The sequence below is a fragment of the Solanum tuberosum genome, unplaced genomic scaffold (genome assembly GCF_000226075.1).
Source record: "Solanum tuberosum cultivar DM 1-3 516 R44 unplaced genomic scaffold, SolTub_3.0 scf00026, whole genome shotgun sequence".
In the NCBI taxonomy this organism is placed as follows: domain Eukaryota; kingdom Viridiplantae; phylum Streptophyta; class Magnoliopsida; order Solanales; family Solanaceae; genus Solanum; species Solanum tuberosum.
The window spans coordinates 347,386-366,040 of NW_006238952.1; the positions used below are offsets into that span (position 1 = coordinate 347,386).

At 30.8% G+C, this 18,655-nt stretch overlaps 1 protein-coding gene across 1 annotated transcript; it reads right to left on the minus strand.

Moving 5' to 3' along the window:
- Positions 1 to 740: 740 nt before the first annotated feature.
- LOC102605020 (uncharacterized) lies at positions 741 to 4,858 on the minus strand. The gene is made up of 5 exons (XM_006341317.2): positions 4,334 to 4,858; positions 2,235 to 2,303; positions 1,916 to 1,978; positions 1,763 to 1,831; positions 741 to 1,414 (listed from the first exon to the last, which is right to left on the minus strand). The coding sequence occupies exons 1-5, from the start codon at positions 4,841 to 4,843 to the stop codon at positions 1,151 to 1,153; spliced, it is 975 nt and encodes a 324-aa protein (XP_006341379.1). The 5' UTR covers positions 4,844 to 4,858; the 3' UTR covers positions 741 to 1,150.
- Positions 4,859 to 18,655: the final 13,797 nt, after the last annotated feature.

Genomic DNA, 18,655 nt, shown 5'->3' on the forward strand with positions numbered 1-18,655 from the left:
AATGATACTGATTTGGGGGAGAAAGATTATTTTCATAATGGTGTGAAGAATCAAGACTGTTAGTTTGAAATTTGCATCGTACCTGAATGATGACTCTCTCACAAAAGCTGCTTTAATGTGCCCCAACATGGAGACTCTTGATATGTACAGTAGCAGGGTTACAGAGGCGTGAATTGCTTCTGCTTTTGAGGTGTGCTATCATATTAGGAACTTGGATTTTTGTGGTTGTTCATTGATTAGACATATACGAATAGGCGCTGAACTGCCTAATCTTCGGGCATTGAGAGAGATAAACTTGAAGAGATGTCATCAAGTCTCTGCCTCTTCGTATAGTGCTTTCGTCTTCATCACTGAAGCGAGTTTCTCCTCCCAGTTGTAATGATCTTTATAAGGCTTGAGGGGATTTTCCTTGCACAATGGATGTCTAGTTTCATCAAGCTAATGATTTCAACCATTTTCCATCTTCTTTTTCATCTGTCATGTAGTTAAGAATTCCAAATTTATTTTTATAATACAAAACAGAATATAAAGATAACATGCTATCAACTTTTTTAAAAAGTTCCACCAAGCTTCAGAACAAACTTGGAGCGACTTGATATTGATCGTGTAGATAAACACATCCTTCACCTTCATGCTCAAGTCATTATTTTCAAAAATAAGCCTCAGTTGGCTTGATATAAAGATGTCTGCATGGTCTGAAAATATATGCAGTCAAATAATGTAATGCAAGTATGCATCAATTGAGAAAAGAAAGTTATGGTATTCAAGTAATGTGATCAACTGATATATAAAATAGTTACATCTTTATCTGTAGATATTTCCAGAGAGAAACTATGAAGGAATGAGGGTTGGCCCCAAAGAATTGGACACTGAAGAAACCTGTCAGAAAAAAAAAATGTCTACTGCAACTAGTAAGTTAGGATCTCTAACCTATGGTTGACATCTTCTCAAAGAAATATCACAGATTCTAACTACCCTCAGTACCTTCATGACTAAAAATCCACTTTGGCAGCTTCTGTGCGACAAGTGGTGAAGGAAAGAAAGTCCTTACTTACTACTGAATCCATAATTCATCCTATAACAGGGTTAGCCCTTACTAGTTTATACTAGTCTTTCTGTGTTGGAGGATCCCTTGTTATGCAGAAGTATTTCAGTTCACCCCCAGAGTGTCAGAGCCAGAATCCTCGCCAAATGGAATATTGAGGTCTGGGAGTACAAATTTGGACTCCAAAGCTGTGACATCTTGCTGCTTTTCCAGAGATGATGGCAATACTGCAACCTTGTTTGCAACTTTTTCCAGTAAGATGGGAATGACTGGATAGCTTGGTAGAACCTCTTGCTGATACTGACCTGAACTCCCATCATATGCAACAGTTGTACCTCTTTCATTTGCCTGCTGAGGGAGCACATCAAGCTGGAGAAAAGGACATTAAGTTAGTATACAGTTTCTATACCTCCGTTCTTTCTTGATCTGTAGTGGAGAAAAAGTAGGTAAAGCTTGCTTATTCTTAGTTTCAAGTGGCAGTCTTATGTTCTTGGTGAGGGTTGAAAAACTACTTAGGGAATTCATCAAGAAAATACATCCACATGTTAATCATTCGCGCTAACCATTAAGTGATCTTGATTCACTAGCAAAGATAAAATCAGTCTACAAGACAGTTGTGCAAGAATATTAAGGTTGCCTATGATTAAAAAAGAAAAAAAGCAACAGGTATCATACAGTATAAAATAGACCAGCCAGCCAAATAGATAACCATATTACCTTCATTCTTTTCAGTTTTTGATTTGTATCCCTCTGATTCTCCACACTAGCGCGTAGTAAAGCCACTTCCTGCATAAAGAGTGGTGTTAATTGAGGAACTTATAATACAATCAAACTATAAGTATAACTACTCACAATAGCCAAGAAGAATACCTTCTTCAATTGCTTTCTTTCCTTAATTAGCAAGATCTCATCCATTTTCAGCTCAGCCAATGTCTGCTCATCACAGACGGGATAAAAAGGAAAAATGAATAAGTGACTTAGTAGTCCTGGAATAATGAAAATAGAACATTTTACGTCGCAGGGTCACGCACTTAGTAAAAAATCAAAGTAAAGTGATGAAGCAATGGGTCTTCCTTCAAACTACAAACTTCTTTGCATTTACAAATGTTACACTTAAGATGAATTATTCTATCTCAATTCCTAAAAGCAAAATGTGCTATATATAACTTAATGGAGGGTAAAAACAAACCTTTTTCTTTCTTGACCTTTTGCTGGTGGTAGCATCACTAGTACCATTAACCTGAGAGTCCAGCAAAGTCTGCAGGTAAATGATAAGTCCAATCAAAAGCGCGCTCGCTTTCAAGAAAATAGTGTATAATAATTCATTGCAAAGAGAGAGTATATATTAAAGGCATGTCGATATATCTGCATACATATTTAACACACTACAGTGTGTTCAAAACATTAATCACAATGTAAGCAAAAAAATATATGGGACACAATCTGCGACCAACATGTCCTCCTTATCCAAACACCAAAGAAAGTTATATGGTCGACAATTTTCTTAGACAAGTAAGAGAAGTAGGGACAGCAAAACTTGTTATAAGCCAGAGACAGATATAAAATGAAGTTTCCTTTAACAACAATACACCTATTTTGTCGTAGATAATAACCCCTAGGACACCTTTTTAACACATGCAATTCTGCTAAACCCCTCCATTTAAAAAACACTTCTTTGACTAAACACTTTCACTTATACAGCTGCCACTTCTTGATTAGCTCGCCGAGGAGTACTAACAACAAGAAGCTGCCAAGCATTAGGTATTACACTGTTTTTTATTATTTATTTTTTACGGTGATTTTCAGACCAGCTTTCGTGCAACTTGACTAATTCCATGATAGTCCCAACTTTTTTGACCGTGACAGAATCTGAAGTAATTTTGTTACTGAGTACGGAAAAAAAAAGGTGTATAGAAGCTGCACATATTCTAAATTTCTAACAATCACTGATATTTGACTACGTACGGTTGTGGGGTGCCCCAAAATATTCCTTTTCATTTGCTGTCAACCAAATGTCGTTTAGATTGTGGGTATGAATAAAACGACAAAGCTTAAATTCAAGATTCTGACTCTGAACCCACAGTTTAAGCTATCTCTACATCCTACCACACTTTATAATTCCTCTCAATTTTCCACGTTTACAAAAAGGAAAAAAAAAAATTTTACTCCACCAAACTGCTTAACCACTAACAAACACTACCACCAAACTGAACGCAGACCTATTTGCCACGAACACACGCCATCCTCTTTAGTCTTTACTCATTATCAAAATTTCAAACTAAAATATTTAAATTGACGTAAATGCCCCAACAAATTATAGCTAAAGACACACAAAAAAGTAAGTAGATAGACTAAAAAGTGAGGACAAAAAGGGGTTTGACTAATGGAGGAGTTGGCTTATTTTGCAATTCAGTACCAAATCCAATGGTTCAAAAGTGAACCGACCCCGACAAATACTGGAGACATTTTATTAGTCACTTCATCAGGTCGGCCAAATTGACTCAATTGCCCTTAAGATAGGGTTAAGGACATAAACTTCGAATCAGATTTTAAAATTTTATCTTCAAAATATTATCACGAAATTAAAGGGTGTTTGGGTAATTTGGAAGTAGAAAGTGTGACACGGAGACGCCACCAAAATAATGGGGAGATTCGGGTGGTGAGAGAAAAACGTGAAGAGTCATTCAATCTTGTGCGTCTGACAACATACGTTGAAAGTAAAGTTCACCACTTTCTCATCCTTGTAAATATTCATTTAATAGTAACTTTAATAAAGATAAGTTAACATTAATTTGGAATATGGGGAAATTGGAAAGTCCGGAGATTTATATATGGTAAGGGGTACTTTGGAACACGCGGAGAATAAAACGGAGCCACCAACGACGACCGCCGTTTACTCACCGGAGACCTACGGAACTGAAGCTAATCCGATAAGTGAGTTTGTTATTTTATTAACTGAAAAAACAGAGACAGGTGATGAAACCAATGAAAACCACTGCTATATCTATTTGCTTCCAATGGACGCTTTTGAAACTAAAAATAAAATAAAATCCTAATTTCTGAAAGAGTCACGAGGAACGAATCGAATGACACACGCGACTCAAATGAAGAGGCTCACGTCAACGAATTAACAACTCGCCATAACCACCACACACCAGATAAATTAACACAGAATCCGCCGTTCACTGTAAACGATACACACGATGGACAAACCAATAATCGTACACGAAAAGCACGCACATCGAGTGAGAGAGAGAGAAGAAGAAGAAGAAGAACAAACATCCAAACCTTAGATCTCGTGCTGCTTGGAGTTTTGTATAGCGGATGAGGAGATCCGCTAGACTCTTCACAGCCACCATCAACGGCGCCACCACTACCTCCGCCACCTCCACAACTAACAGATGTGGCGCCACTCCATGACAAAGGAGTAGTAGGACTAGCACGTGGAGCCGCCTTCTTAGCATTAACAGAAACTGGTTTAGACCTGCTCCGACGCACAGACCACTCAAGCGGTGAACCTGCCCTCTTCGACTTAGCCGGAAACGGAGCCGGAATCGGAGATGAAGATGGATTGACCTGGCTGAGACGCAAGAGTAATTCAGCAACGACAGAGTCATCCATGATTGCCGATTGAATCCACTCTTCTTCAGGCATGACGGCGATTTTTGTTGAATGGAAAGGGTAGGAAGAGGTTGGAAAAGGAAAAAGTGTAAGGAAGATGAGAGAGGAATGAAATGAGATTGTGGGGATAGTGGTGGCAAAGGCAAATAAAAATCGGAAAAAAAAGTGTAGCTGCATTAATTTATATATTATTATAAATGGCCAGGATGACATGAAGTGGCTATATATATACATACACATTATCGAAGTGCGTGGATGTGCCTTTATACTAATGTGTATACTATTGCAGCTTCGAATTCAGAATTTAAATTTTTTAAGTAGTATATATCATGTTAGTAGCTTCAATTTAAATTAGTTAAAAATATATATACAATAGAATTATAAAGTTTGAATTTAAATTATCGAGTTCAATTGAATTCGTATATTGACTTTTAGCTCAATTATTGTATAGATGAAGTGAAAATTTGAAGTTTATTGATATCAGATTTTAATTTGTTGCTTTTTTAGTCAATGTGATCTCCCTAATAATTTATATGTATTTACTGAACTGAAACAAATATAAAATTTAAGCTAAAGTTAATCAATTTATTCAAATTTATCTGCGCAATGGAGGTTCAAGAGCTGGTTAATAAGTGACAACGAAGGGTGATAAACGTCATTTATGGCACGCGTAGTAATAACAGAATTTTGAAATCGAAACTGATGGTAACTTTAAACCTGTTATTTTCACGCCTCATTTGATAGCATTGTACATACTATAACTGAAATTCTATTTTATCTAACACTAAATTAAATTCATGTGCTTGTTATTTATATTCTGATCTCGCACCTGATTTTATCTATTTCATTAATATAAAAAAAGAATTAGAAAATTATTTTTCACATGATATATAAAAAATATCCCAATTCTATTAGTTTTAATTATTTTTTAAGTTTACCAATCATCAATGCTTCTAAAATTAGTTATAAATATTTTTAAGTGATTTTAATATGTAAAAATATGTTTATCGTTAGTTAAGTATTATGTTTTTCGTTTCAAAATAGGTGTTGCCTAAATCATTTTGTATCCGCTAAATATGTTAAGTATAGATAAAGTACAATTTACTATATTATCATTATTTTTTACTTCCACCGATATATTCCGCTTTCATCCTTATTAGTTATATTATAAATATAGAAAACTATTAATATGGCTTAAAAGAGAAAAATATCAAATAAAGAATAGTAAACAATAAGGATAATCGATCAAATTGGTCAAAATTATCCTTTAATTAATATTTTTCCTAAAAAGTATGTCAAACAAAACATGACAAATACAATAAATTGGAGAGTTTAAATACTTCTTCATTGACCACTATTAGAAAAATACTTATAAATGTGAATATATAATTAAAAATATTTTTTTACTTATTACCCACTTATATTTTTCAAACGATATTTATTTTGATACAGATGGATATGAATATCTATATATGGAATTAATGTAAATGTCGAGATGTCAATTGACACACACTTTTGTGTTGGTGTTGAATAGAAGGCAACAATTGGAAATGAGATTACACTTTGTTTTTTTTTCTTAATTTAATTTAGAGGACCGTATGATGGAACCCACAAATTGAAACGTGGCACTGAGCAGCTGGTTTTGATAATCACGCGCTTGTTGAACGAGAGTGGTTGAGAAATTAAAAAGGGGATGGGAGAATGGTGATGTTGTCTGTTTGAGAGTTGAGTGTGGGGACCTAATTGGCTTGTTTTATGCTTACATTATGCCGCATATGACACCCTTCTTATAGATCCAATCTTCTATCCAATCAAAAACTTACATTATCATATCCTTTCTTTTAGTTTTGAGTTTTGAGTTTTAACTTGTTTTTGAACTAATAATGTGAAAAATATTTCAAGCTTTAGTGAGATAAGAAGCCGCGTTTGGATATGATTTGAAATTAAGCTGGTTTAGAATATGTGTTTTCGAATCATGTTGGATGATTATTTATTACTTGATTCTCAAACTCAACGTATGATAGATTTTCGAAGACAAAGTCATAGTAAAATACTCTTTTCCCGATATGATCTTGCACACAATAAAGTTATTTTCATTTCTCGTTAAAGTATATGTAGCGAGCAATCGAAGGGATGAGACTCAATTCAGTTATGTCAATCACTTTATATTTATATTTCTGTCTACCAAACTGTCCTTAAGGAACTAGGAAAGTATTTACTAAAAATTGAAAGGTTAATATTTCTCCATCCTTGTTAGTAGTAGTGAAAATCATGTAACTTCATGTAAAACGACAAATTGGTGATGAAGACAATGTACTAAGAAAGTGCATCTCTATTTGATTTTTTTGGACATGTAGTTTTAATTTCATTAGTTGTATCACTTTTCATTAACATAAAAAACTCATAATTTGTGAGTCAAGTTTTACATTTAATAAAGTAAAATAATAATTTAAAATTTAAAACCACAATCTTATAAAAAAAAAAGAGATTTGAAACTAAGATTTAATAAATAAATATTAATTTCAAATTGAGATCCAAAGTCGTAGTGAATGTTGGTATTATTATGATAACAATTGATTTCAACCTTCAAACTCCAAGGAAGAGGTTGAAATTTATTTCAAAATGTAATTGAAAGAATTAAAGAAATAAAAAGGGTGACGCGCGAGGGAGAAGCATGGTACTTGCCTTTAACAAGTGATGAAGGGTAGCTACTTTACTTTTAAATATACACTACTTTAGAGTTAATTGTCACACAAAGCATCATGTCATTTCACGTGATACCTCCTACATTAAGGAGAATATAAAATGATGATGAACTAGTATTAATAGGACTAGCATAGTCACTTAATAATGCAACAAAGTTTAAAGGCCAACAGAATTGTGAGAGAGGTCAAATAATGTTTTACTCTCTTACTATCATATTCTCATGTCACAAATTCAATCTTTTTAACTCTTGAATCTCGAATCATTTTTTTAATAAGGAATTAGAATTAAAAATTACTTTATTTGTTTAGTATATCAAAGAAAAACAATGTTTTTTATTTGTTATATTCTTACCCTAACATTAACGACTCATCAAATTATTTCTCAAGTCCATTAAAACTATACACCAATTAATTGACAAAATCGAATCACGAACATCCTATAGCTACTAGCGATTAGTGAGTGCTTAGGAATGCAGGGTGTGTTGTGATGAGGTGAAAATGTGGAATTGGAAAGGAATAAGGGATGTCAACTTATATCGATAAAAAATTTGTGGTAGAGTGGTAAGTAATTCTTCTCATTAATCAGATGTCTCAGGTTTGAGTTTTTCTAGGTACGGTAGTCGTCTCTTTTAGGAAGCATATTACTTTCAATGTGGGATGTTTTGATATGAATTCAAATTTAATCGAATTCTAAGACATAGGATAGAAAGGTACTAAGTGCCAAAAAATTCTTTCGATATGAATTTAAATTTAATCAGATTCTAATATTGATATCGGACATAAATAGGAATGTATTCCGTGCCAACAAATCCCTACCAAAAATACTATCCATTTTATGATTTGGAGCGTGCTACTCACACACTCTTCATGCCTCTACACGTATTCGGAGCCCCACTTTTTTCTTTCTTTCTTTGTGATGATTAGTTTTGGTTCTTCGTATATTTCACAAAGATATATTATTACTCAATATTGGTTTCCCCTTTATGAACTACCGCGTGAATCATTGTCTCCCTCCACTGCCCTGCTTCTTTCGGTCTAAATTTATTTTATGATCCAACTAATATAAATGTTAAATATGCGTATTTTAATTCATATATTCATAATTTGATCATGATTATATGATATATAGTTTATTTTTAAAATGATTAATCGGATATAAATAATAAATGTCCGATTCCTGTTAATGTTTATTCGTTTTAGTCAAAGTAATTTGAAACTTTAGTTAAGAGGACACGGAATAGAGCCAGTGGCCGCCGTGCGTACGTAGCGATGGAATTTGAACTTTCTTAGTTTACCTGTCAAAATGGAACAATGTGAATGTTGCTAGCCCTAGGTAAAGTAACATATAAAAATAAATAAAAATACATATATGTATAAAATAAAAATTTTAAACGAGCCAAATATATTTAACTTTCCAGCATAATGTGGCTCCGTCACTTAGTGGGGGAGAGCACATAGTGGAGAGAGAAAGATTGAAAACATCTTAAATTAAGCGTGAATTATTAGTTTTATTTCTAAAGTATAAATAACCTTAAAAACGCCTTTTTATTTAAATAATAACTCAACTTAAACACATCATTGATCTTGCAATATCAGTAAAATACACCCCTAAATACTCGCCAATTTTAGGGGTATTTTCAACACTTCTCTCGACTTTTAATTAGGAGTTGCATGCCCTTATGAGAGTTTGAGACCACTTGCTATGTCATGTGGCATATCAGGACTGATCGGGGATGTATCTAAATTTAGTTAGTCAAGTGCAGAGGTAATTTTAAAGACGAAACTAATAATTTGCGCTTAATTCAACGATATTTTCAGCACTTCTCTCTGTGGTGCCATTTCTAGACAATTTTATATATTTTTGAATTGGAATATGCTACTCTCTAAATTTTTATTTTGTGGTCAAAATAGTATTGGAGTGAGGAAAACTTGTTAAACTCCAAAATAGTCAATGATTACGCGTGACTAAATTCTTGGGTGTCTTCGTGGACTCAATCGTAACTACTGTTTCTCAATTTGGGAAATTAATTTAGCACCTTCTAATTTCTACTTTATTTCACCTTCTAAATTTTCTCAACTCACACAAGGTATATTTTGAGCCATTATTGGCCCAACATATACATTGCAACGTCATTTTGATGGATCTATATTAAGCATTGACACCTTAATTAAAATTTTATGATACCAGTTCTTTATTTTAATCATTAATTGCTAATCAGTAAAATGATAGGAGTAACTTATTACAAGTAAGAATTCACCAATCGTAAAAAAAAAAAAAAAAAACTTCAATTGTTAATGTATATAACTTGTATTCTAGATTTATTTAAGTTTAGAGTTTATATAAATATTGTGCAAATTAAAAATTAATTTAGTAAATTTCGAATATCACGTAGTTATGAAAAAAAATAAAAAGAGGAAGTTCCACTACATGTAGGGTTGGTAGGTGATAAGACAATTCCACAGTTTTTTTAATAAAAAAAATCAACGACACATTTGTCAACTGTTCCACATACCATAGTCAAGGGGAAAATATTGTCAATGGCATTGCGAGTAATATAGCAATAGCCTTATTGCATTTGTGTTGCTATGGCAAATATTTGGGGAGAAATCCATGAATACGTTGACTAATGACTACTATTACCCCAAACTTTAATTAGTATTTTAGTAAGCATATAAAAGCGAGCCGAGGGAATCACGGTTTAGTTGAGAAACCCCTTTAATTAACACATGCCTTTGATGATGCATAGTGTCCCCATTTTAGGGTTGGATTTAGAATTTTCACTAAATAAGTTCGAAAAATAAAAATATAATATTTGAGATTATATATTTATATATACTATGCCTATTGAACTCTAATTTAGACTATATGTTTACTAACAAAATTACTCAGCCCATGGTTAACTGGACATATCCTCTTTTCGACTCTGACTCTCACATACCATTTATTTTCTTTCTGTTACTTCGAAAGTAGTTGTTGTTGACTTGCACATATATTTTTCACCTTAAATTATTCTGAATTTCAATAAGCATAAAAAATAATATAGTATAATACATAAACATGACTCTTAAAACTTGGGTTCAACGGACAACTATGTCCTTCAACTTTGTGTGTGCACAAATAGATACTTAAACTTGTATAAAATTGAACAAGTAAACACATGTGTCCTACATGGCATAATACACGTAGGACACAAAATTGCATGTAGGTGCCATGTAGGACGAATATGTCTATTTGTTCAATTTTATACAATTTTAAGTGTCTACTTGTGCATGTCTAAAGTTAAAGGTCATAGCTATCAACTTACAAGTTAAGAATCGTGTTTATTTATTATGCCATTAATATATATGATCACAACTTTGCTTGACAGAATCAAGGATTAGTTTGTTTCCCTGCGCCATGGCTGATGCACATAAATTTTGTACTTATCTTTATTATCTTTATTGAACAGTTGTTTACCCAACAATTCTTGGGCCTAAAATGGGTCAAATGTGAATGTGTTAGATGGGCTTGGGCTTATTAAATGTGTCACTCTAAAATGCCATTTACTAGAGAGTAATTCAATACACTATGTTTTGACATATTTTAGCAAATTATAAGGTTTAGCATATGAAAGCTAGAAAAAAAAAAAAAGGAAAAATCACCCTCCATATATATTTAAGGGATAATATTATGGATTTTAAATCTACTTTTAAAATATTACTACTTGTAACATTTTAATTTCAAGTTATAACAGATCACTATTTATTTTTAAATCAACTTAATTTCACTTTATTAAATTATTAGTCTTTTACAATTATTTTTTAATTATTAAGTGATATAAGATTAAAAAAAAATCAATTATACTTATCTGTTACCCAATTTTAGGGATTTACCTTGATTCTTATTTATTTTTACAGTTACACCCAATTTTAGGGATTTACCCCCCACCACCACATTTCTTCTACCATTTTCACATGCCATAACACCACCCCACCACCCCCATGTTCAAAAATTAGAAAAAATTATTTCACCTCTTCATTCAACTTCCATAGAAATTGTAAATCACCTCTCGCATAATCAGAATTCTTCATCTCTCTATCACCATAATCACAAATCGTCTCCATAATACTAAGAATCAAGTTTTTAGGATTTTCGAAAAAAATATGTCGAAGAATCTGAGCGTACTCCTAGAAAGAGCCCCAGATTAGTAGAAGCATGTTCTACTGTTGAAATTGAGGCTCCAAATCCAGTGAGAAGAGAAGAGAAGAGAAGGAACGAAAACTGCAAGTCCTCCAAATCAAATGGGACAAAAGAGAAAAGGGAAAATGGTGGAACCCCTTTGGATTCGGATTCAAATTTTGCAAGCGAGAAAAACTTAACAAAAAAATAAAAATTCAGCAAATGTCGATATGAGTCAGTCATCAAAACTCTCCAAAAGAAGAGCAACAATGAAGGATGACTCGAATACCAAGTGTATACAAATTGGATATCAATTGAATACAACATTAAATTGTTTTAAGTTGTCTAATTTGGTTGAAATATCAATTACATTTTGTTTTTTCCTTTTTCAAGTGGGATATTTGTTGGATACCAATTGGATACAACATTAACATGTTTTAGGTTATCTAATTTTGTTGAATCTCAATTACCTGTTGATTTTTCAATTTTTCCAATGGGATATCAGTTAGATACCAAATGTATACCAATTGGATAAAACATTAACTTGTTTTTTGCTGACTAATTCAGTTGAAATCTCAATTACATGTTGGTTTTTCAAAATTTCCAATTGGATATCAGTTCGATACCAAACGTATGTCAATTGGGTACAAAATTATCTAGTTTTAGGCTGACTAATTTAGTTGAAATCTCAATTACGTGTTTTTTCAATTTTTCCAATTGGATATCAGTTAGATACCAAATGTATATGCTAACTAAGTACAACATTAACTAGTTTTCGGTTGGCTAATTCGTTTAAAATCTCAATTACATCTTTCTTTTTTTTCAATTTTTTCAATGAAATATCAATTCGATACGAAATGTATACAAATTGAATACAACATTAACTATTTTTAGGTTGGCTAGTACACATAATAAATGTTATAAAATTATAATTCATTTACTTAAAAGACAAAATAAATCAAAAACATAAGTTTGTCACAATAAAACAACCAAATCAAAATAAGCATAAATTATATCTTCTTTTTTTCAGCAAGTTAATTTGAACATGTCTTCATGTTGTGTCCTTCTTGACGACATGCACTGCCGTAACCTCAGAGCTCTTGAACTTCACATCAACAAGCCCTTTCCAATTATGGGGTGTGTATCGGTCGGTTCGGTTTATCGGTTTTTGGTTTTTAAATATGATGAACCGATAACCAAACCAATAAGATATTTGTTATCGGTTTTTGGTTTATTAGTTTTGAACTTTAACGGTTCGATTTAACCAATAAGAAAATGATTTTAAAACAAATATATGACTTGTCCAACAATTTAACGTGAAATAAAAAAGAGAGAAATCTAATTACTCATTGAGTGCAAAAAATCTGCTTAGTGTAGTAAAAGTATAGCACATACTCATAATTCACAACCCTAGTCGTTGCCTAACCTTTGCTGTCGTTGTTCTTAGTTCTTTAGGTTTTTGACGTTGTGAACCTAAAGACTAAAGTAATACTAAAACCTAAAGGATAAATGTAGATAGCAGAGTTAATTAAGTAATGTTAATTGTGTAGGGTCCTTATAGTTATAGTCTAAAATAGTGATTATATTAATATATTTTGTTTGACATTTATAAATGACTAAAAATTAAAATAGTAAAATATTATACTCTTAATGGGTTATCGATTAACCCAATAACCCAATATTAAAAAACCTATATCAAATCGATAACCCAATAATTTTTTTATAAAACCATTAAATAACTGTTAACCCAATAACCCAATAACAATAAACCAATAACACTTTTTTCGGTTCGGTTTATCGATCAGTTTGGTTTTTCACACCCCTATTTTCAATTTTCAAATTGTGGTCTTCTTACAGTTATTTTATAACCAAGCGACAATAATTTATGCTCCAATACTTTTTGAATTGCATATTTTCCTGTTCCATCATAAATTATTGTGTCAGTATTACAAGATACAAAAGTACAAATAACTTTTATACATAAGTTATATCAGTATACGAATTTCATACCATTTTTATGCATACTTTTTATACCTATTTCATGCCAAAAGTAAACACTGATTCATGAAAAAAAGAATACGAAATCATACAATTTATAACTAGTAATTATCTTTTATTAAATAAATAGTATACCAATTTCATCCCACTATTATGCACAATTCCAATCAATATAATGTCAAAAATAGAAATTGAATCATACCAGATTCGGGCCATAAAAACTATACATTTTCATACAAATTTGATCTTACAACTATACCAATTTCATGCAAAATTTACGTCAATTTTTATACTAGAATCATATCAAAAAATTAATAATACTTCTAACAATTAATTGTCATTTATTAGATAAATAGTATACAAAATTCATTTCAATATAATGTCAAAATCATACCAACACGGTATAATCAGTATATCAATTTTTAAAAAAAATTATGTAATTTTTTTAAACCAGAAACATACAAAAAATGAATGTTCATACCAAAATCTATACCAATTTCAAACAATTTTTTATGTAATTTCAAAAAATGAATGTGCATACCAAAAACACCATCATTAGAACTTTCACATATAGCCACTCAAAAATAGCCTAATTACTCTCCATAGCTATAGTTTGATAATTATAATTTGTAACTACATGTTATATGGAGGAGAGAGGCGAGCGAGACTGGGAGAGAGAGGAGAGAGGCGAGAGAGGGGGGGCAAAGATTGGGAGAAAGGTGAATTGTATATGTACATAGGTTAGATAATTGTATATTATACATATGTATTTGTATATATGGCAAGCGAGTGGGAGAGAGAAGAGAGAAGAGAGAGGCGAGCGAGAGAGGGCAGAAGTGGGAGAGAGGCGAATTGTATATGTATAGAGGTTAGATAATTGTATATTATACATATGCATTTGTATATATGGCAAGCGAGATTGGGAGAGGGAGGAGAGAGGCGAGCGAGATTGGGAGAGGGAGGAGAGAGTCGAGCGAGAGAGGGCAAAGAGTGAAAGAGAAGTGAATTGTATATGTATATAGGTTAGACAATTGTATATTATACATATGTATTTGTATATTCTGGCGAATTATACATATAAAAACGTGGCAAATTATACAGACTCGAAGTCAGCCCGCGTAATTAATGTATAATGTTAGTAGTGAGTGGTAATTATAGCAAACTATAGCTATGATGAGTAATTTAGTAGTATAAGTTTGCTTTACGTCCGATTTGTGGACCAATACAAAGAAAAAATCGCAAAGAACACTAATCTAAAGGATCCCATCTACCACCATATTTTATTAATACTGATAAGAAGTCGTCCATTGTAAGAAAATAATGATTATTGAATAAAATGAATATGAATTAGATGAGAGTGAACTAACTAGAAAAAAATTGAGAAGAGAGAGAAATTTTGAACAAAAGGTAAGAAATCTGTTTTGAATGAATTTTAACTGCTTTGAGTGAAATAAGGAAAATAAATATTTTATTTTATTTTATGAATCTCCTATTTTTATGACTCCTATTAATTATCATATAATTATTTCAAATTATTTACTAGTAATATATCCATTTTTACCTTATTTATTTTTTAGACTAATTATTATTTACTGTAATTTTAAATCATTTTTTTTATTTTACTAAAATGTTAAACCTGCAATTTTTTATTGTTATAATCTGAAAGATAAAGAATAATGTCATAACTTATAATTATTAATCCTATATATGTCAATTATAAAATTTTCACAATAAAAATTGGCATTCTATAGCAAATTCCTTGCATTTACTAGAAATGTAAAAATTCCCTTACTTTTTTTTTTCAAAGAAAAATTGCCTCACTTATTTCATGCTTCATAAATATCTTCCCGTTAATTACATACATATTTCCCAATATAAATACAATACAACTACAAAATAAATACTTTCATTATTCCCTTCGTGACACTTTTATTTGTCCATTATACTAAAAATATGTTCTCACTTTTATTTATTTATTGTTGGGGTGGGGGTGGGGGGGAGACAAACTATAATGTAGTTCCTGATTATTAGCTGTAACTATTTTTTCAATTTTTTTAAAAAAATATTAAAATGTTATATTTAAAGGATTATATAATAAAATTGTCACTCTATTCTGTTGTGTTCATGGGCGTGCCAAGTTTTTTTTTGATAAGCAAATATGGATCGGATGAAATAATTACTGGGCCTGCTTGTAAGAATGGAGTGAGCTAGCCCAGTTGTATTATCCATTTACAGTGGCCAGTATTTTAAATGTCATGAAAAATAACCAGTTCACAAAGCACAGGTATTTTTATTGAAGTGCATGATATATATTAGTGAGCAATAAATGGAGAAAATGATATGTAACCACTATGACATGTTCAAAATTTGATGTTGTTCGTATTATATCTTACTAATTATTTCATTACACCTTAAATTGCTATTAACTTTCTTGACATTTAATTGTGAAAGAAATCTTATACTTATATAAAGGATGTTGTCTCATGCCTTATATTGGGTAGATGAAAAGTATTTTTTTGTAGATAGAAAGGAATATGGCATGAAATACCCTTATAATTTGAGTGTTGATGTAGTGAAAGAAAGTTTTATGCTGAAAGGAAAATATTGTAAATAATTATATATATATAAAAAGAGAATTTTAGGCCAGACTACATGGCGCCACCACAAACCAGAATTCTCTTTTAATTTATTTATTTCCAAAATTATCCAATTCCCCTTTCATGAAAAGTTGTGACTTTTATGAAAAATTGTGACTTTAATGAATAGTTGCGACTTTTATGAAAAGTTGTGACGTTTATGAAAGGTTGTGACCTTTCCGAAGGGGTTGAAACTTTTCCAAATAGTTGTAACATTTCCGATAAGGCACAATAAACATTTGTTCACACTACCCTTTGTTGTCTATAAATAGAGGGATTTTCCTCTCATTTTTAAAACAACGAAAATTCTGAATCTCTTCTTCTTCACAATTAAATATTTGTGTATTTTGCTCCTGTTGAGTGGCTCACTGACACCATTACTTATGTTAAAGATCTTGATATGTATTTTTACAATAATTAATTTATGCTTATGTTATTAAGGATAAATGATAAGATGTAATATTTTTCATTTTCCTTTACATTATTAATGTTTGTTACTACGTAATCTTGTATGTAAGATAACATAGTGTTTTTAGTTTTAATGACTGATAGATTTTAAGTATTATTTTATAAATTTTGTGATATTAAATTCCCACGCGAAACGCAAGTAATTTTAGTAGTAAGAAATATAGTTGAAGAAGTAGATGGATTTGAGTCGGTAAGAATCACTTTTCTTAAAAATATATTGCCCGGATACATATGGAAAAAACTACAAGCAATTCCATTTAGGTTACAACAAAGCCGTTGAATATACCTATAAAGTTTTCTATTTGCTACTTCTAAGAGTATTTGCATTATAGAATTTAAGACATGACTTTTCATAATAGTCATGTTCTTTCACTAACAAATGTTTTTTTATAATAGTCATGTTCTTTCATTAATAGACGAGTACCTTTATATAAATTACAAAATATCCAACTAAGATTCATTTCATGAAGCTTTAGACTCAACATCTTTTCCGGAGTTATACGATGTTTGTTGGATTGTTATATATTGAAGGATACTAGTCAAGAGTTGCAATGTTGAACCAGTGAAAATTATATCGTAGTAAACTTGAATCATCTTAACTGAGGAAACCAAAATATACACACATCAACCTAAATATTTTAAACTCGGTAAAATTCAATGTCTACAAATATATTTTTCAAATAAATTTTGTTTTAAGAAAAAAATCTTGAATAATTTGATTTTTCTTTGATGTTTTTTGTTTTAGAAATACAAAAGTTTTGTGTGCACAAAAAATAGAATTTTGTAAAGAAGAATATAAAGGAAGGGATATATATATATAGATGTATATATCAATCAATTGTGAAGCATGCATATATCAGAAAATGCCTTAATCAATAGATTATGATGATCGAATCCAGCCGGGTTATCATGCTTGGATTCTGCTGCCTCTTCTGTTTATCACTGTTTACTCATAACTATTACCTAAGAAAACCATTTTAAGTCATTTCATCATATATCCTAATATAAAATTAGATTCTTTACGTTAAATTTTGTTACGCTGAGATCAACCTGCATTGAAACTTGACTAATTTAAATTCACATTACGCTGAGATCAACCTGCATTAAAACCTGACTAATTCAAATTAACGTTGCGTAAAGTCTCATCTAGAAGAAGCACTCCCTAACAAGGAAATTTTAAATTTGGATAAAGAATTAGGTAGAGGTGTCATTTGGATCATTTTGTTTCGTTTATCGTAGTATTGTTAATCATGTTTGATTATTTAATATACAATTGATATAAACTAATAAAATGATCTTTGATAATATATATTTGAATCGGATTTTTAAATGGCAAACAAACAATGTACTCCTTTTTCTTTGTTATATGTGATATTTTCTCGCTCCATCCCAATAAAATTCATTTATGTTGAGATGTTTGATTGAATAGAAAATTTAAGAAAGAAAGATTTTAAAATTTATTGCTTAAATCAAATCATAAAGATTTATAAAGCTCTAAATCATATGTTTAAAAGTAAGACGAGAAATCTAAAACTAAAATATAAAATGTATTATTTTTTTGGTTAACTAAATCAAAAAGTGTCTTACATAAAATGTGATAAAGATAAAATACTATTTCTAATTAGTTTATTCATAAAATAAATTATATATTAATATATCATGAAACAATTTTAAATTTAAATTTCTCATTTACCCGTTTTCATAACCACGCGAATTTTTACATTCAAAATACATGCTAAAAAATCACTCTGTTTTGTTCCAAAACAAACACCAACACATATGCAAATTGCAATAATATGATTTTATACTTATTAAAATATCATTGCAATTTTAATATTATATTCATTTCAATTTATGTGATACTAACTAAATCTAGGTAAGGTAGCAAGATGTTTGAAATTTGTAGTTTAAAATAAGTCATAAATCTTTGTATATCTAGCTATAAATTATTTAATTAAAAGGTTAAAAAAAGAATAAGTTAAATTAAATTATTTTTAAATTAGAATTATATAACATTCCATCT